Genomic DNA, 19336 nt, shown 5'->3' with positions numbered 1-19336 from the left:
GGGCAGAAAACCCCACTTAGGGGGCAGAAGAATCACTTAGGGGGCAGAAGAATCAGTTAAGAAGCAGCAAAAATGATTTAGGGGGCAGAAAACCCCCACTTAGGAGGCAGAAGACCCAGTTAGGGGGCAGAAAAGCCCACTTAGGAGGCAGAAGAGTCACTTGGGGGGCAGAACCCCCCATTTGGGGGGCAGAAAAAAACCACTTAGGAGGCAGAAAAACACAACTTGGGGGGCAGAAACCCCCACTTAGGGGGCAGAAGAATCACTTAGGGGGCAGAAGAATCAGTTAAGAAGCAGCAAAAATGATTTAGGGGGCAGAAGAACCCCCACTTAGGGGGCAGAAGACCCAGTTAGGGGGCAGAAAAAACCCACTTAGGAGGCAGAAGACCCAGTTAGGGGGCAGAAAAGCCCACTTAGGAGGCAGAAGAGTCACTTGGGGGCAGAAAAAAACCACTTAGGAGGCAGAAAAACAACTTGGGGGGTAGAAAACCCCCACTTAGGGGGCAGAAGACTGACTTGGGGGCAGAAGAATGACTTGGGGGGCAGGAAACCCCACTTAGGAGGCAGAAGACTGACTTGGGGGGCAGAACCTGCTGCTTGGGGGGCAGAAGAATGACTTGGGGGGCAGGAAAACCCCCCTTAGGAGGCAGAAGAACAACTTGGGGGGCAGAAGAACCCCCCCTTAGGGGGCAGAAGACTGACTTGGGGGGCAGAAGACCGACTTGGTGGTGCAGAACCCCCCACTTGGGGGCAGAAGAACCCCACTTAGAAGGGCAGAAAACTCCCCTTAGGAGGCAGAAGACCGACTTTGGGGGGCAGAAGATCCCCCCTTAGGAGGCAGAAGACCAACTTGGTGCCTCAGAACCCCCCACTTGGGGGGCAGAAGTCCAACTTGGGGGCAGAAAACCCCCCTTAGGAGGCAGAAGACCAACTTGAGGGGCAGAAGACTGACTTGGGGGCAGAAGAACCCCCCTTAGGAGGCAGAAGACCAACTTGGGGGGCAGAAGAACCCCCCTTAGGAGGCAGAAGACCAACTTGAGGGGCAGAAGACCAACTTGGTGGTTCAGAACCCCCCACTTGGGGGGCAGAAGACCGACTTGGGGGGGCAGAAGACCCCCCCTTAGGAGGCAGAAGACTGACTTGAGGGGCAGAAGACCAACTTGGGGGCAGAAAACTCCCCCCTTAGGAGGCAGAAGACCGACTTGAGGGACAGAAGACCAACTTGGGGGGCAGAAAAACCCCCACTTGGGGGCAGAAGTCCAACTGGGGGGCAGAAGAACCCCCCTTAGGAGGCAGAAGTCCAACTTGGGGGGCAGAAGACCCCCCCTTAGGAGGCAGAAGACCAACTTGTGGCTGGACCAGACCACCCCCACTCGGGGGCAGAAGACCAACTTGGGGGCAGAAGAACCCCCCTTAGAAGGCAGAAGACTGACTTGAGAAAGCAGAAGACAACTTGGGGGGCAGAAAACCCCCACTTGGGGGCAGAACACCCCCCTTAGGAGGCAGAACACCGACTTGAGGGCAGAAGACCAACTTGGTGGTTCAGAACCCCCACTTGGGGGGCAGAAGACCAACTTGAGGGGCAGAAAACCCCCCTTAGGAGGCAGAAGACCAACTTGAGGGCAGAAGACTGACTTGGGGGCAGAAGAACCCCCCTTAGGAGGCAGAAGACCAACTTGGGGGGCAGAAGACCCCCACTTAGGAGGCAGAAGACCAACTTGAGGAGCAGAAGACCAACTCGGTGGCTCAGAACCCCCCACTTGGGGGGCAGAAGTCCAACTTGGGGGGCAGAAAACCCCCCTTAGGAGGCAGAAGACCGACTTGAGGGACAGAAGACCAACTTGGGGGGCAGAAGACTGACTTGGGGGGCAGAAGAGAACCCCCTTAGGAGGCAGAAGACCAACTTGGGGGGCAGAAAACCCCCCCTTAGGAGGCAGAACACCGACTTGAGGGACAGAAGACCAACTCGGTGGCTCAGAACCCCCCACTTGGGGGCAGAAGTCCAACTTGGGGGGCAGAAGAACCCCACTTAGGAGGCAGAAGACCGACTTGAGGGACAGAAGACCAACTCGGTGGCTCAGAACCCCCCCACTTGGGGGGCAGAACACCCCCCTTAGGAGGCAGAAGACCAACTTGGTGGCTCAGAACCCCCCACTTGGGGGCAGAAGAACCCCCCTTAGGAGGCAGAAGACCAACTTGGGGGGCAGAAAACCCCCCTTAGGAGGCAGAAGACCAACTTGGGGGGCAGAAAAACCCCCCCTTAGGAGGCAGAAGACCAACTTGGGGGGCAGAAAGGAAAAACCCCCTTAGGAGGCAGAGAACACCGACTTGAGGGACAGAAAGACCAACTCGGTGGTTCAGAACCCCCCCCCCCCCCCCCCCAATCCCGCCGGGCGGGGCGCAGTCGTGCGGGGCACCCCCCCCCCCTCCTCCTCCTCCTCCTCCTCCTCCTCCTCCTCCTCCTCTTCCTCCTCCTCCTCCTCCTCCTCCTCCCCCTCGCCCCTCACCCAACAGCGGCTGCCTCTCCCCCACCCGCAGCTGGTGGTGGAACTGCTTGCTGATCAATTCGACGGCGGGCGTCGAACTCGTGGGCCGCCATGTAGGGGATCTCCAGCAGCATGGCGGCCACCAGGTAGACGCACTCCAGCAGCTCCAGGTTGACGTGCATGTGGAAGGGCACCTGGCGCCGCTTCTCCACCTTCTCCTGCTCGGCGTTGCGTTCCTGCAGGCTGCGCAGCAGCGAGCCCCTGCCCCAGCAGCTCCTTGGCGCGGCCCGAGGACTGGATGTCCAGCAGGGCGTTGTGGGCGTCCTTGATCAGCCCCTCCCGGAAGGCGCAGATGCCCAGTTGGACCATGGTGCGGTTGTAGAGGATCTGCGGGGGGGGGGGGATGGGGAGGGGGGGTTATGGGGAGGGATGGGGAGTTGGGGGGTGAGGAGGAAGCATGGGGAGATGGGGGTGGTGAAGGACTTGGGGGGTGGGGAGGAACCCTATGGAGATGGTGGGGGTGAAGGACTTGGGGAGTGAGGAGGAACCATGGGGAGATGGTGGGGGGTGAAGGACTTGGGGAGTGAGGAGGAACCATGGGGAGATGGTGGTGAAGGACTTAGGGGGTGGGGAGGGGGGGAGAACCGTGGGGAGATGGTGGTGAAGGACTTAGGGGGTGGGGAGGGGGGGGAGGAGAACCGTGGGGAGATTGGTGGTGAAGGACTTAGGGGGTGGGGAGGGGGGGAGGAACCGTGGGGAGATGGTGGTGAAGGACTTGGGGGGTGAGGAGGAACCATGGGGAGATGGTGGTGAAGGACTTAGGAGGTGAGGAGGAACCCTCTGGAGATGGTGAGGAGGAACCATGGGGAGATGGTGGGGGTTGAAGGACTTGGGGGGTGGGGAGGAAGCATGGGGAGATGGGGGGGGTGAAGGACTTGGGGGGTGGGGAGGAAGCATGGGGAGATGGGGGGGTGAAGGACTTGGGGGGTGGGGAGGAAGCATGGGGAGATGGGGGGGGTGAAGGACTTGGGGGGGTGAGGAGGAACCGTGGGGAGATGGTGGTGAAGGACTTAGGGGGTGGGGAGAGGGGAAGGAACCGTGGGGAGATGGTGGTGAAGGACTTGGGGGGTGAGGAGGAACCATGGGAGATGGTGGTGAAGGACTTAGGAGGTGAGGAGGAACCCTCTGGAGATGGTGAGGAGGAACCCTGGGGAGATGGTGGGGGTGAAGGACTTGGGGGGTGGGGAGGAACCATGGGGAGATGGTGGTGAAGGACTTAGGAGGTGAGGAGGAACCCTCTGGAGATGGTGAGGAGGAACCATGGGGAGATGGTGGGGGTGAAGGACTTGGGGGGTGGGGAGGAAGCATGGGGAGATGGGGGGGGTGAAGGACTTGGGGGTGAGGAGGAACCATGGGGAGATGGGGGGGGTGAAGGTCTTGGGGGGTGAGGAGGAACCGTGGGGAGATGGTGGTGAAGGACTTGGGGGGTGAGGAGGAACCATGGGGAGATGGGGGGTGTGAAGGTCTTGGGGGGTGAGGAGGAACCGTGGGGAGATGGTGGTGAAGGACTTGGGGGGTGAGGAGGAAGCATGGGGAGATGGGGGTGAAGGACTTGGGGGGTGAGAGGAACCCTGGGAGATGGTGGGGGTGAAGGACTTGGGGGGTGAGGAGGAAGCATGGGGAGATGGTGGGGGTGAAGGACTTGGGGGGCAGGGAGGAACCCTATGGAGATAGGGGTGGTGAAGGACTTGGGGGGTGAGGAGGAACCATGGGGAGATGGTGGGGGTGAAGGACTTGGGGGGTGGGGAGGAAGCGTGGGGAGATGGTGGGGGTGAAGGACTTGGGGGGTGAGGAGGAAGCATGGGGAGATGGTGGGGGTGAAGGACTTGGGGGGTGAGGAGGAACCATGGGAGATGGTGGTGAAGGACTTGGGGGGTGGGGAGGAAGCATGGGGAGATGGGGGGGGTGAAGGACTTGGGGGGTGAGGAGGAACCATGGGGAGATGGTGAGGAGGAACCATGGGGAGATGGTGGGGGTGAAGGACTTGGGGGGTGGGGAGGAAGCATGGGGAGATGGTGGGGGTGAAGGACTTGGGGGGTGGGGAGGAAGCATGGGGAGATGGGGGGGGTGAAGGACTTGGGGGGTGAGGAGGAAGCGTGGGGAGATGGTGGTGAAGGACTTGGGGGGTGGGGAGGAACCATGGGGAGATGGTGGGGGTGAAGGATTGGGGAGCAGAGAGGAACCCTCTGGAGATGGTGGGGGTGAAGGACTTGGGGGGTGGAGAAGAACCGTGGGGAGATGATGGTGAAGGACTTGGGGGGCGGGGAGGAACCATGGGGAGATGATGGTGAAGGACTTGGGGGGCGGGGAGGAACCATGGGGAGATGATGGTGAAGGACTTGGGGGGTGGGGAGGTGGGGAGGAACCATGGGGAGATGGGGGTGAAGGACTTGGAGGGCGGGGAGGGGGGGAGGAACCGTGGGGAGATGGGGGTGAAGGACTTGGGGGGTGAGGAGGAACCGTGGGGAGATGGTGGTGAAGGACTTAGGAGGTGAGGAGGAACCCTCTGGAGATGGTGAGGAGGAACCATGGGGAGATGGTGGGGGTGAAGGACTTGGGGGGTGAGGAGGAACCATGGGGAGATGGTGGGGGTGAAGGACTTGGGGGGTGAGGAGGAAGCATGGGGAGATGGGGGGGGTGAAGGACTTGGGGGGTGGGGAGGAAGCGTGGGGAGATGGGGGGGGTGAAGGACTTGGGGGGCAGAGGGGCCCCCCCCCCATCACCCTATAGGGACCCCATGGGCACTTGGGGGGCAGAGGGGGCGACGCGGGCCAACCCCCCTCTGCAAACCGCTGGCTCTGCAGGGCTCTGGGGGGCTCTGGGGGGCTCTGTAGGGGTCTATAGGGCTCTATACAGGTCTATAGGGCTCTGTAGGGCTCTATAGGGCTCTGTGGGGCTCTATAGGGGTCTATAGGTCTCTATAGGGCCCTATAGGCCCCCCATAGGGGCGCTGACCTGCACGGGGGGGTCGGCGTGCTGGATGTTGTTAGGGCTCTGCAGGGGTTTGTAGGGGTCTGTAGGGCTCTATAAGGGTCTGTAGAGATCTGTGGGGCTCTATAGGGGTCTGTAGCTCTCTATAGGTCTCTATAGGTCTCTATAGGGTCCCCATAGGGGTGCTGACCTGCACGGGGGGGTCGGCGTGCTGGATGTTGTTAGGGCTCTACAACGGTTTATAGGGCTCTGTAGAACTCTGTAAGGCTCTGTAGAGCTCTATAGGGGTCCGTAGGGCTCTATAAGGCTCTATAGGGGTCTATAGGGCCCCCCCTAGGGTCGCTGACCTGCACGGGGGGGTCGGCGTGCTGGATGTTGTTAGGGCTCTGCAGGGGTTTATAGGGCTCTATAGGGGTCCGTAGGGCTCTATAAGGGTCCGTAGGGCTCTATAGGGATCCGTAGCTCTCTATAGGGCTCTATAGGGTCCCCCATAGGGGCGCTGACCTGCACGGGGGGGTCGGCGTGCTGGGTGTTGTTAGGGCTCTACAAGGGTTTATAGGGCTCTATAGGGGTTTGTAGGGCTCTATAGGGGTCCGTAGGGCTCTATAAGGGTCCGTAGGGCTCTATAGGGCTCTATAGGGGTCTATAGGGTCCCCCTAGGGTCGCTGACCTGCACGGGGGGGTCGGCGTGCTGGGTGTTGTTAGGGCTCTACAAGGGTTTATAGGGCTCTATAGGGGTTTGTAGGGCTCTATAGGGGTTTGTAGGGCTCTATAGGGGTCCGTAGGGCTCTATAAGGGTCCGTAGGGCTCTATAGGGATCCGTAGCTCTCTATAGGGGTCTATAGGGTCCCCATAGGGTTGCTGACCTGCACGGGGGGGTCGGCGTGCTGGATGTTGTTAGGGCTCTGCAGGGGTTTGCAGAGCTCTGTAGGGCTCTGTAGGGCTCTGTGGGGCTCTATAGGAGTCTATAAGGGTCCGTAGGGCTCTATAGGGCTCTATAGGAATCTATAGGGCTCTATAGGGATCCGTAGCTCTCTATAGGGCTCTATAGGGGTCTATAGGGTCCCCATAGGGGCGCTGACCTGCACGGGGGGGTCGGCGTGCTGGGTGTTGTTAGGGCTCTACAAGGGTTTATAGGGCTCTATAGGGGTTTGTAGGGCTCTATAGGGGTCCGTAGGGCTCTATAGGGGTCTGTAGGGCTCTATAGGGATCCGTAGCGCTCTATAGGTCTCTATAGGGTCCCTATAGGGGCGCTGACCTGCACGGGGGGGTCGGCGTGCTGGATGTTGTTAGGGCTCTGCAGGGGTTTATAGGGCTCTGTAGGGCTCTGTAGGGATCTATAAGGGTCCGTAGGGCTCTGTAGGGCTCTATAGGTCTCTATAGGGGTCTATAGGGTCCCCATAGGGGCGCTGACCTGCACGGGGGGGTCGGCGTGCTGGGTGTTGTTAGGGCTCTACAAGGGTTTATAGGGCTCTATAGGGGTTTGTAGGGCTCTATAGGAGTCCGTAGGGATCTATAAGGGTCCGTAGGGCTCTATAGGGCTCTATAGGGGTCTATAGGGTCCCCATAGGGGCGCTGACCTGCACGGGGCGGTCGGCGTGCTGGATGTTGTTAGGGCTCTGCAGGGGTTTGCAGAGCTCTGTAGGGATCTGTAGGGCTCTGTGGGGCTCTATAGGAGTCTATAAGGGTCCGTAGGGCTCTATAGGGCTCTATAGGAATCTATAGGGCTCTATAGCGGTCCGTAGCTCTCTATAGGGCTCTATAGGGGTCTATAGGGTCCCCATAGGGGCGCTGACCTGCACGGGGGGGTCGGCGTGCTGGGTGTTGTTAGGGCTCTACAAGGGTTTATAGGGCTCTATAGGGGTTTGTAGGGCTCTATAAGGGTCCGTAGGGCTCTATAGGGATCTGTAGCTCTCTATAGGGGTCTATAGGGTCCCCTATAGGGGCGCTGACCTGCACGGGGAGGTCGGCGTGCTGGATGTTGTTAGGGCTCTACAGGGGTTTATAGGGCTCTGTAGGGCTCTGTAGGGATCTATAGGAGTCCGTAGGGCTCTATAGGGCTCTATAGGTCTCTATAGGGGTCTATAGGGTCCCCATAGGGGCATTGACCTGCACGGGGGGGTCGGCGTGCTGGATGTTGTTAGGGCTCTGCAGGGGTTTGCAGAGCTCTGTAGGGCTCTGTAGGGCTCTGTGGGGCTCTATAAGAGTCTATAAGGGTCCGTAGGGCTCCATAGGGCTCTATAGGGCTCTATAGGGGTCTATAGGGGTCTGTAGCTCTCTATAGGTCTCTATAGGGGTCTATAGGGTCCCCATAGGGGCGCTGACCTGCACGGGGGGGTCGGCGTGCTGGATGTTGTTAGGGCTCTGCAGGGGTTTATAGGGCTCTATAGGGGTCCGTAGGGCTCTATAAGGGTCCGTAGGGCTCTATAGGGCTCTATAGGTCTCTATAGGGGTCTATAGGGTCCCCATAGGGGCGCTGACCTGCACGGGGGGGTCGGCGTGCTGGATGTTGTTAGGGCTCTGCAGGGGTTTATAGGGCTCTATAGGGGTCCGTAGGGCTCTATAGGGATCTGTAGCTCTCTATAGGGGTCTATAGGGTGCCTATAGGGGCGCTGACCTGCACGGGGGGGTCGGCGTGCTGGGTGTTGTTAGGGCTCTACAAGGGTTTATAGGGCTCTATAGGGGTTTATAGGGCTCTATAGGGGTCCGTAGGGCTCTATAGGGATCCGTAGCTCTCTATAGGTCTCTATAGGGTGCCTATAGGGGCGCTGACCTGCACGGGGGGGTCGGCGTGCTGGATGTTGTTAGGGCTCTGCAGGGATTTGTAGAGGTCTGTAGGGGTCTATAAGGGTCTGTAGGGCCCTATACTGGTCCATAGGGCTCTATAAGGGTCTGTAGGGCTCTATAGGGGTCCGTTGGGCTCTATAGGTCTCTATAGGGTGCCCATAGGGGCGCTGACCTGCACGGGGGGGTCGGCGTGCTGGATGTTGTTAGGGCTCTGCAGGGGTTTATAGGGCTCTGTAGGGCTCTGTAGGGATCTATAGGGGTCCGTAGGGCTCTATAGGTCTCTATAGGGGTCTATAGGGTCCCCCTAGGGGCGCTGACCTGCACGGGGGGGTCGGCGTGCTGGGTGTTGTTAGGGCTCTACAAGGGTTTATAGGGCTCTATAAGGGTCCGTAGGGCTCTATAAGGGTCCGTAGGGCTCTATAGGGGTCTGTAGAGCTCTATAGGTCTCTATAGGGGTCTATAGGGTCCCCCCTAGGGTCGCTGACCTGCACGGGGGGGTCGGCGTGCTGGATGTTGTCCTGCAGGTGGGACATGAGCATGAGGTCGCGGGCCTGGAACCAGCGGCTGTGCAGGGCGTGGTGGTAGATGTGGCAGAGGATGGCGCAGGTGCGGATGCGGTCGGTGCGGTCCTTGGCGTAGACGTACTTGCAGAGCCGCTCCATCAGCGCCGCCGAGTCTTCCTCCTCCTCCTCCTCCTCCTCCTCCTCGCCGCCCCACGCCTGGGGGTCACCGGCCCCACGGCGGTGAGCCCGGTAATCGAATTTGTAGTAGGTGTGGAGGATGCGGCGCAGGTAGACGCGGCACAGCTCCTCCGTCGTCCCCTTCTCCTGCAGGTACCGCTGCAGCCGGGCGATGATGCCGCACACCCGCCCCTCGTCCTTCAGGTGGTCGACGTATTCTGTGGGGCGGACGGCCGCTTAGGGGGCGGACGACCCACCCGTGCCCCACGGCGCGCCCCGCGGCGCCCGGCTCACCTTGGGAGTGGGGGTCGGTGTTTTGCATGATCTTGGTGAACTCCTCGTCCATGCGCTCCACCAGCGTCAGGATGCAGCCGCGGACACGGTAGGGCTGGGGGGCGGGGGGGAGGGCGGCGGGTTGGGGGGGAGGCTCCAGCCCCATAGCGGCCTGCCCAGCCCCACAAGTGCTGCTCCAGCCCCATAGCTGCCTCCCCGAGATCCATAACTGCTTCCCCCAGCCCCACCATTGCCTTCTCCAGAGCTGTAACTGCTTCTCCAGCCCCGTAACTATGTCCCCCAGCCCCATAACTGCCTCCTCCAGCCCCATAACTACCTGCTCCAGCCCCATAGCAGCCTGCCCAGCCCCACAAGTGCTGCTCCAGCCCCATAGCTGCCTCCCCGAGACCCATAGCTGCTTCCCCCAGCCCCACCATTGCCTTCTCCAGAGCTGTAACTGCTCCAGCACCTCCATAAATACATCCCCCAGCCCCATAACTATGTCCCCCAGCCCCATAACTACCTGCTCCAGCCCCATAGCGGCCTGCCCAGCCCCACAAGTGCTCCTCCAGCCCCATAGATGCCTTTTCAAGACCCATAACTGCCTCCCCCAGCCTCACCATTGCCTTCTCCAGAGCTGTAACTGCTTCTCCAGCCCCATAACTGCTTCTCCAGCCCCATAACTACCTCCCCAGCCCCACAAGTGCTGCTCCAGCCCCATAGCTGCCTCCCCGAGACCCATAGCTGCTTCCCCCAGCCCCGCCATTGCCTTCTCCAGAGCTGGAATTGCTCCTCCACCTCCATAACTATGTCCCCCAGCCCCATAACTACATCCTCCAGCCCCATAAGTGCCTCCTCCAGCCCCACAAGTGCTGCTCCAGCCCCATAGCTGCCTCCCTGAGACCCATAGCTGCTTCCCCCAGCCCCACCATTGCGTTCTCCAGAGCTGTAACTCCTTCTCCAGCCCCGTAACTATGTCCCCCAGCCCCATAAGTGCCTCCTCCAGCCCCACAAGTGCTGCTCCAGCCCCATAGCTGCCTCCCCAAGACCCATAGCTGCTTCCCCTAGCCCCACCATTGCCTTCTCCAGAGCTGTAAGTGCTCCTCCACCTCCATAACTATGTCCCCCAGCCCCATAACTACCTGCTCCAGCCCCATAACGGCCTGCCCAGCCCCACAAGTGCTGCTCCAGCCCCATAGCTGCCTCCCCGAGACCCATAGCTGCTTCCCCCAGCCCCACCATTGCCTTCTCCAGAGCTGTAAGTGCTCCTCCACCTCCATAACTATGTCCCCCAGCCCCATAACTACCTGCTCCAGCCCCATAGCGGCCTGCCCAGCCCCACAAGTGCTGCTCCAGCCCCATAGCTGCCCCCCCAAGACCCATAGCTGCTTCCCCCAGCCCCACCATTGTCTTCTCCAGAGCTGTAACTGCTCCAGCACCTCCATAAATACATCCCCCAGCCCCATAACTATGTCCCCCAGCCCCATAACTACCTGCTCCAGCCCCACAAGTGCTCCTCCAGCCCCATAGATGCCTTTTCAAGACCCATAACTGCCTCCCCCAGCCTCACCATTGCCTTCTCCAGAGCTGTAACTGCTTCTCCAGCCCCATAACTACATCCCCCAGCCCCATAAGTGCCTCCTCCAGCCCCACAAGTGCTGCTCCAGCCCCATAGCTGCCTCCCCGAGACCCATAGCTGCTTCCCCCAGCCCCGCCATTGCCTTCTCCAGAGCTGGAATTGCTCCTCCACCTCCATAACTATGTCCCCCAGCCCCATAACTATGTCCCCCAGCCCCATAAGTGCCTCCTCCAGCCCCACAAGTGCTGCTCCAGCCCCATAGCTGCCTCCCCGAGACCCATAGCTGCTTCCCCCAGCCCCACCATTGCCTTCTCCAGAGCTATAACTGCTTCTCCAGCCCCATAACTATGTCCCCCAGCCCCATAACTGCCTCCTCCAGCCCCATAACTACCTGCTCCAACCCCATAGCGGCCTGCCCAGCCCCACGAGTGCTGCTCCAGCCCTATAGATGCCTTTTCAAGACCCATAGCGGCCTCCCCCAGCCTCGCCATTGCCTTCTCCAAGGCTGTAAGTGCTCCGGCACCTCCATAACTACGTCCCCCAGCCCCATAACTACGTCCCCCAGCCCCACAAGTGCTCCTCCAGCCCCATAGATGCCTTTTCAAGACCCATAACTGCCTCCCCCAGCCCCGCCATTGCCTTCTCCAGAGCTGGAATTGCTTCTCCATCTCCATAACTATGTCCCCCAGCCCCATAACTACATCCCCCAGCCCCATAAGTGCCTCCTCCAGCCCCACAAGTGCTCCTCCAGCCCCATAGCTGCCTCCCCGAGACCCATAACTGCCTCCCCCAGCCCCACCATTGCCTTCTCCAGAGCTGTAAGTGCTCCAGCACCTCCATAAATACATCCCCCAGCCCCATAACTACCTGCTCCAGCCCCATAGCGGCCTGCCCAGCCCCACAAGTGCTCCTCCAGCCCCATAGCTGCCTCCCCCAGCCCCACCATTGCCTTCTCCAGAGCTGTAACTGCTCCTGCACCTCATAACTCCCTCCCCCAGCCCCCCAACTTCCCCCCCAAACCCCCCAACTCCCCCCCAAGACCCCCAACCGCCCCCTCCACCCCCCCAACTCCCTCCCCCAGTCCCCCAACCGCCCCCCAGCCCCACAACTCCCCCCCTAAACCCCCCAACCGCCCCCCCCAAGACCCCCAACCACCCCCCCAAACCCCCCAACTCCCCCCCCAAACCCCCCCAACTGTCCCCCAGCCCCCCAACTTCCCCCCCAACTCCCCCAACCGCCCCCTCCACCCCCCCAACTCCCTCCCCCAGCCCCCCAACTCCCCCCCAACTTCCCCCCCCAAACCCCCCAACTCCCCCCCAAACTCCCCCAACTCCCTCCCCCAGCCCCCCAACCACGCCCCCAACCCCCCCAACTCCCCCCCCGACCCCCAACTCCTCCCCCAAACCCCCAACTCCCCCCCAACTCCCCCCCAGCCCCCCAACTTCCCCCCCAAACCCCCCAACTTCTCTCCCCCAAACCCCCCCAACTCCCCCCCAAGACCCCCAACTGCCTCCTCCACCCCCAAACCCCCCAACTTCCCCCCCAAACCCCCCCAACTCCCCCCCAGCCCCCCAACTCCCCCCCCAAGACCCCCAACCACCCCCCCAAACCCCCCAACTCCCCCTCCAAACCCCCCAACTCCCCCCCAAGACCCCCAACCACCCCCCCAACCCCCCCAACTCCCCCCCAGCCCCCCAACTTCCCCCCCAAAACCCCCCAACTCCCCCCCAGCCCCCCAACTCCCCCCCCAAGACCCCCAACTCCCCCTCCAAACCCCCCAACTCCCCCCCCAAGACCCCCAACCACCCCCCCAAACCCCCCAACTCCCCCTCCAAACCCCCCAACTCCCCCCCCAAACCCCCCAACTCCCCCTCCAAACCCCCCAACTCCCCCCCCAAGACCCCCAACTCCCCCTCCAAACCCCCCAACTCCCCCCCCAAGACCCCCAACCACCCCCCCAACCCCCCCAACTCCCCCCCAGCCCCCCAACTTCCCCCCCAAAACCCCCCAACTCCCCCCCAACTCCCCCCAGCCCCCCAACCACCCCCCCAACCCCCCCAACTCCCCCCCAGCCCCCCAACTTCCCCCCCAAACCCCCCAACTGCCCCCTCCACCCCCCCAACTCCCTCCCCAAATCCCCCAACTCCCTCCCCCAGCCCCCCAACCGCCCCCCCCAGCCCCCCAACTCCCCACCCCCCAGCCCCCCAACCTGCTCGGGGTTGCCCAGGTTCTCCGACTCCTCCACGATGTTCTCCCCGATGAAGATCTCCGGGTGGGCGAAGAGGATGTCCAGCAGCTCCTCGATGCAGCCCAGGCACTTCTGCCACATCTCCGGCTACGCCGTCCCCCCCAAAAAAACACACAAAACCCCACGCCCCCTAAGCCTCCGCCCCACGGCGCCCGCCCCACGGCGCCCCGCCCCACGGCCCCCCCACCTTCATATAGGTCGCCAGGTTGGGGTTGTAATCGTAGAGCGAGGCGATGATGTTGAATTTGATCTTCACCTCCAAGGCCACCCCCAAATTATTCTCGTTGGCGACGCTCACCAACAACTGCAGCAGCTCGATCTGCGCCGCCCTGCGAGGGACAAAAAGACCCCCAAAAAAATATGGGGCTCGGCCCCACGGCCGCCCCGCCCTGCCCCACGGCGGCCTCCTCACCGATCCGTCCCCTTCTTCCCCCGGGCTTGGAGGATCTCGTTGAGCTTCTTCACCACCACGGCGTGGTTGATCTCCGTCCCCTTGGCGAACATCTTGGGTTTCTCCTACGCCGGGGGGGGGGACACAACGACTTAGGGGGCCGCCCGCCCCACGGCGCGACCCCCAACCTCCGCCCCACGCCTCACCTTGACCAGGGGGACGCCGCCCTTCACCTTCTCCCACTCGCCCCCTTCGTTGTCCTCCTCCTCCTCCTCGTACTTGCGGCTCTTGCGGTCGTGCTTCTTCTTCGCCTTCTCCTCCCGTTTCTTCTCCCCTCCCTTCTTATCCTCGTCCCTGCCCGGCCCCACAAGTTAGGGGGCGCGCCGACCCCCTCGCCGCCGGCCCCCTGCCCCACGCTTATGGGGCGCCCCATACTTTTTCAAGAACTTGGAGGCCAGCGAGGTGTACTTCCCCTCGTCCTCGTCCGACTCCGAGTCCGTATCCGAGTCGGAGGAGCCCCAGTCTTCCTCCTCGTCCGACTCCTCCTCCTCCTCGTCCTCCGCCTGCCGTGGGGCGGGGAAGCGCTTAGGGGTCAGCCCCACAACTCCCTCCCCTCCGCCCCACGGCCGCGCTCGCTCCACCTCCATCTTCTTCAGGTAGCGCCCGCGCGCGTCCCCGCCGGCCTCCTTCTTCTTCAGGAAAGCGGCGGCGCCGACGCCGTCCTCGTCCTCCTCCTCCTCCGAGGACGAAGAGCTGGAGCCTACGGAACAAGTGGGGCGCGCTCGAGCCCTGCCCCACACGTCCCCCCCCCGCCCTGCCCCACACGTCCCCCCCCGCCGCTCACCCTCCGAATCCCGGCTCTTCTTCTCCTCGTCCTCGTCCGACTGCTCCGGGTTCTGCAAAACGCCGGTGTGGGGCGGGGAGAAGCCTTGACCCCCCCCCCCCCCGCCCCATAGCGTGCCCCATAGCCCGCCCCATAGCCTGCCCCATAGTCTGCTTGTAATTAGTGATGTGGTTCTTGTAATCCCAGTTGTACTTACGCATCTTCTGCTGCAGAAAGAAGCCTCCCCCCCCCCCCACCCCCCCATAACCCGCCCCATAGTGTGCCCCACAGCCCACCCCATAACCCACCCTATGGCCTGCCCCATAACCCGCCCCATAGCCTGCCCCACACACCCGCTTGTAATTCGCGACGTGGCTCTCGTAATCCCGGTTGTACTTGCCGATCTTCTGCCACAGGGAGAAGCCTTCCCCCCCCCTGCCCCATAACCCGCCCCATAACCCACCCCATAGCCCGCCCCATAACCTGCCCCATAGCCTGCCCCATAACCCGCCCCATAGCCTGCCCCATAACCCGCCCCATAGCCCGCCCCACACACCCCCTTGTAACTCATGACATGGCTCTCGTAATCCCAGTTGTACTTGCGCATCTTCTGCCGCAAAGAGAAGCCTTCCCCCCCCCCCCCGCCCCATAACCCGCCCCATAACCCACCCCATAACCCGCCCCATAGCCTGCCCCACAGCCCGCCCCATAGCCCGCTTGTAATTCGCGATGTGGCTCTCATAATCCCGGTTGTACTTGCGCATCTTCTGCCACAGGGAGAAGCCTTCCCCCCCCCCGCCCCATAACCCGCCCCATAGTGTGCCCCATAGCCCACCCCATAGCATGCCCCACGGCCCGCCCCACACACCTGCTTGTAGCTCGCGATGTGGCTCTCGTAATCCCGGTTGTACTTGCGGATCTTCTGCCGCAGGGTGCTGAGCGCTTTGGCGTTGTTCTTGTTCATCTTCTTCTTCCCCTCTTTATCCTCCCACAGCTACGGCAAACGCCCCCGTCAGCGCCCCACGGCGCCCGCGCCCCACGGCGCCCGCGCCCCACGGCGTACCTCGTTCAGGTAATCCTCCAAATCGGCCAAGATGCGGACGTAGAAGCGGGGGACGCCCTCCTTGTCCACGATGCTCTTGGCTTTGCCGTAGGCTTTGCCCAGCAGCTCGAACTCCTCCAGGCACTTGGTGACGTCGCGGATCTTCATGGCGTTGCGGATGGTTTTGATGAGGTTGGTCAGCTCCTCGAATCTATGGGGCGAGCCGTGGGTCAGCCCCACGGCGGCCCAACCCTCCCCTCCCCTCCCCTCCCCGCACCGTTTATCCTTGGCGCTCCGCACCACGCGCTTGGTGTCCTCCTCGTCCTCGCTCAATAAAATGGGTCTGAAATTAAAAAGAAAAAGCGTGGGGCAGCCCCACGGCGTGCCCCACGGCGCGCCCCACGGCGTCTCTTACTTGCTGTAGTTGCCCCCCACGGGTTTGGTGGCTAAGTCGTCTCCCGAGACGGAGGATTCCGACTCGCTGTCGGAGCCCGTGGTGAAGAAACGCGACATGGCGGCGGCGGCGGGGGGGGGCTGCGAGGGGGAGTCGGGGGTCGGACCCACGGCGGGGGGGCGGGACCCACGGCGGGGATCGGGACCCACGGCGGGGGGGCGGGACCCACGGCGGGGCTCTGCCCGGCTCGCTGGGGATTGGGCAGGCTGGGGCGCTGCCCCGTGGATGCCTCCCTGCCTGAGGTGCCTGCCCCACAGATCTACCCGCCCCACGGATTCGCCGGCCCCACAGATCTACCTGCCCCACGGATTCGCCGGCCCCACTTGCCCCACAGATTCCCCAGCCCCACAGACTCACCTGTCCCACAAACTCCCTGGCCCCACAGACCCACTTGCCCCACAGATTCCCCAGCCCCACAGACTCCCCGGCCCCACAGATCTACCTGCCCCACAGATTCGCCGGCCCCACTTGCCCTACAGATTCCCCAGCCCCACAGACCCCCCTGCCCCACAGACTCCCCGGCCCCACAGATCCGCCTGCCCCACAGACCCCCCAGCCCCACAGACTCCCTGGCCCCACAGATCCCCCGGCCCCACAGATTCCCCAGCCCCACAGACCCACTTGCCCCACAGATTCCCCAGCCCCACAGACTCCCCAGCCCCACAGATCCACCTGCCCCACAGATTCACCAGCCCCACAGACCCACTTGCCCCACAGATTCCCCAGCCCCACAGACCCGCTTGCCCCACAGACCCCCCAGCCCCCCAGAACTGCCTGCCCCACAGATTCGCCTGCACCACAGACTCCCCAGCCCCACAGACTCCCCGGCCCCCCAGATCCACCTGCCCCACAGACTCCCTGGCCCCACAGATTCGCCTGCCCCACAGACCCCCCAGCCCCACAGACTCCCCGGCCTCACAGATCCACCTCCCCCACAGACTCCCCGGCCCCACAGACCCACTTGCCCCACAGATTCCCCAGCCCCACAGATCCACCTCCCCCACAGACTCCCCGGCCCCACAGATCCCCCAGCCCCACAGACTCGTTCTCCCCCAGAATCATCTCTGGGTCGCTCCCCCCATGGACCCGCCTGCCCCATGGATCCCCCAGCCCCACAGCTACGCCCCTCGCTATGGCAGCCCCACAGATTTCCTGGCCCCAGAGATTTGTCTGCCCCACAGATTCCTTCCCCCCCTAGATCTGCACACCGCCCCGATCCCCCAGCCCCATAGATTTCCCCACCCCACAGACGTTAATGCCTACACGTCCCCCAGCCCCACAGATTCCCCCAGCCCCACAGATTCCCCCAGCCCCACACATCCCTCCCCATACAGTGCCTGCCCCACAGCTCCCCCCAAATCCACCCGCCCCACGGATTCCCTGGCCCCACAGCTCCTCCTGCCCTATAGATCCCCCACCCACCCCACACCTTACCCGGCCCCACAGCTCTGCCCACCCCACACCTACCCCCCCCCCCCCGCCCCACGGATCCCGCAGCCCCCCAGCTCCACCTGCCCCACACCTTACCCAGCCCCATAGATCCACCTACCCCACACCTTACCCAGCCCCACAGCTCCCCCTGCCCCATAGATCCACCCACCCCACCGATCGCTCCCCCCGCCCCGCCCCACGGATCCCCCCGCCCCACACCGTACCCAGCCCCATAGATCCACCCACCCCACCGATCGCTCCAGCCCCACAGCCCCCCCCGCCCCACAGCTCCCCCTGCCCCATAGATCCGCCCGCCCCACACCTTACCCAGCCCCACAGCCCCCCAGGCCCCCCAGCTCCCTCCCCCTCCCCCCCCCCCGGGCCCCCCGGATCCCCCGGCCCCACAGCTCTGCCCCCCCGCCCCATAGACCCCCCCTGCCCCATAGACCCCCCCCGCCCCACACCTCCCCGCCCCCCCCCGCACTCGCACGCGGCAGCAGCGACGTCTCCCGACTCCAGGCCGCGAGCGAATGGCGCCTGCGCGCGGAAGTGACGTCACAGCCCCGCCCCACCCCCCTCACCCCCGCGCGGGGACCGATGGGAAACCGAGTCCTGGCGAGGCCCCGCCCCCCAAGTAAAAAAGCCACGCCCCTTCCAAAAAGGCCACGCCCCCCCCGGGTCAGCAGCCGGGCGGGGTCAATGGGTTTATTGGGTCCGCGTCGCCGTGGGGCAGAGCCGTGGGGCACAGGGGCTCAGGCTCCCGTGGGGCAGAGATGTGGGTCACAGGGCTCTGTGGGGCACAGGAGTCCATGTTGCCATGGGGCAGAACTGTGGGGCACAAGGGTTCAGGCTGCTGTGGGGCAGAGCCCAGGGCTCTGTGGGGCAGAGCTGTGGGGCACTGGAGTCCGTGTCGCCGTGGGGCAGAGCCGTGGGGCACAGGGGTTCAGGCTGCTGTGGGGCAGAGATGTGGGTCACAAGAGTCCATGATACCGTGGGGCAGAGCCGTGGGGCAGAGCCGTGGGGCACAGGGCTCTGTGGGGTAGAGGCGTGGGTCACAACAGTTCATGGCGCCGTGGGGCAGAAATGTGGGTCACAAGAGTCCGTGCCACGGTGGGGCAGAGCTGTGGGGCACAGGAGTCCACGATGCTGTGGGGCAGAGCCGTGGGGCCCAAACCTCTGTGGGGCAGAGCTGTGGGGTACAGGAGTCTGTGTCGCCGTGGGGCAGAGTTGTGGGGCACAAGAGTCCATGCTGCCATGGGGCAGAACCGTGCGTCCCAGGAGTTCTTGTTGTTGTGGGGCAGAGCCGTGGGTCCCAAGAGTTCAGGCTGCCATGGGGCAGAGCTGTGGGTCAGGGAAGTCCGTGCTGCCCTGGGGCAGAGCCGTGGGGCCCGGGGCTCTGTGGGGCAGAGGCGTGGGGCACAGGAGTCCATGTTGCCATGGGGCAGAGCCGGGGGTCCCAAAGCCCTATGGGGCAGAGATGTGGGTCACAGGAGTCCGTGTCGCCATGGGGCAGAACCGTGGGTCCCAGGGGTTCATGCTGCTGTGGGGCAGAGCTGGGGGTCCCTGAGCTCCGTGGGGTAGAGATATGGGTCACAAGAGTCCGCGTCGCCGTGGGGCAAAACCGTGGGTCCCGGGGCTTCAGGCTGCCGTGGGGCAGAGCCGTGGTGGGTTCCTGGGCTCCGTGGGGCAGAGCTGTGGGTCCCAGCGGTCCACGTTGCCGTGGGGCAGAGCCTGGGCTCTGCGGCGCCCGACTGTGGGTCCCAAGGTTCCTTGTTGCCGTGGGGCAGACGTGTGGGTCCCGAGGCTCCCTGCCGCCGTGGGGCAGAGCCGTGGGTCTTCTGCCTCCCTGCTGCTGTGGGTCCCAGGTCTCCCCACGGTTGTGGGGCAGAGATGTGAGTCCTAGATCTCCCCATTGCTGTGGGTTGCAGTCCTCTCCACCGCCGTGGGGCAGAGCCGTGGGTCCCATACCTCCGCTCTGCTGGGGGTCGCAGTCCTCCCCACCGCCGTGGGGCAGAGCCGTGGGTCCCGCATCTCTCCCCCGCCATGGGGCAGAGCCGTGGGACCCATAGCTCCCTCCCCTGCCGTGGGGCAGAACGGGGGGTCGCGTACCTCTGCTCCGCCGTGGGGCAGAGCTGTGCGTCCCGGTCCTCC

At 63.5% G+C, this 19336-nt stretch overlaps 1 protein-coding gene across 1 annotated transcript; it reads right to left on the bottom strand.

Annotated features, from left to right (window-relative positions):
* Positions 1 to 372: 372 nt before the first annotated feature.
* LOC142403332 (eukaryotic translation initiation factor 3 subunit C-like) lies at positions 373 to 17745 on the bottom strand (the record flags this gene model as incomplete). Its single annotated transcript, XM_075489566.1, is given in 22 exon segments — positions 373 to 432; positions 557 to 658; positions 703 to 786; positions 1141 to 1263; positions 1699 to 1779; positions 2508 to 2565; positions 2567 to 2740; positions 2742 to 2873; positions 8750 to 9162; positions 9239 to 9332; positions 13006 to 13131; positions 13232 to 13373; positions 13457 to 13560; positions 13642 to 13789; positions 13871 to 13998; positions 14077 to 14195; positions 14280 to 14331; positions 15127 to 15252; positions 15322 to 15511; positions 15578 to 15643; positions 15716 to 15834; positions 17676 to 17745. Coding segments are annotated over 21 exon segments (2620 nt in total), but the record flags the coding sequence as incomplete, so codon positions are not given.
* Positions 17746 to 19336: the final 1591 nt, after the last annotated feature.

Source organism: Mycteria americana, unplaced genomic scaffold (genome assembly GCF_035582795.1).
Source record: "Mycteria americana isolate JAX WOST 10 ecotype Jacksonville Zoo and Gardens unplaced genomic scaffold, USCA_MyAme_1.0 Scaffold_200, whole genome shotgun sequence".
Lineage (NCBI taxonomy): Eukaryota > Metazoa > Chordata > Aves > Ciconiiformes > Ciconiidae > Mycteria > Mycteria americana.
The sequence above is the reverse complement of the archived record's forward strand: the minus strand, read 5'-3'. Positions and strand labels throughout refer to the sequence as shown.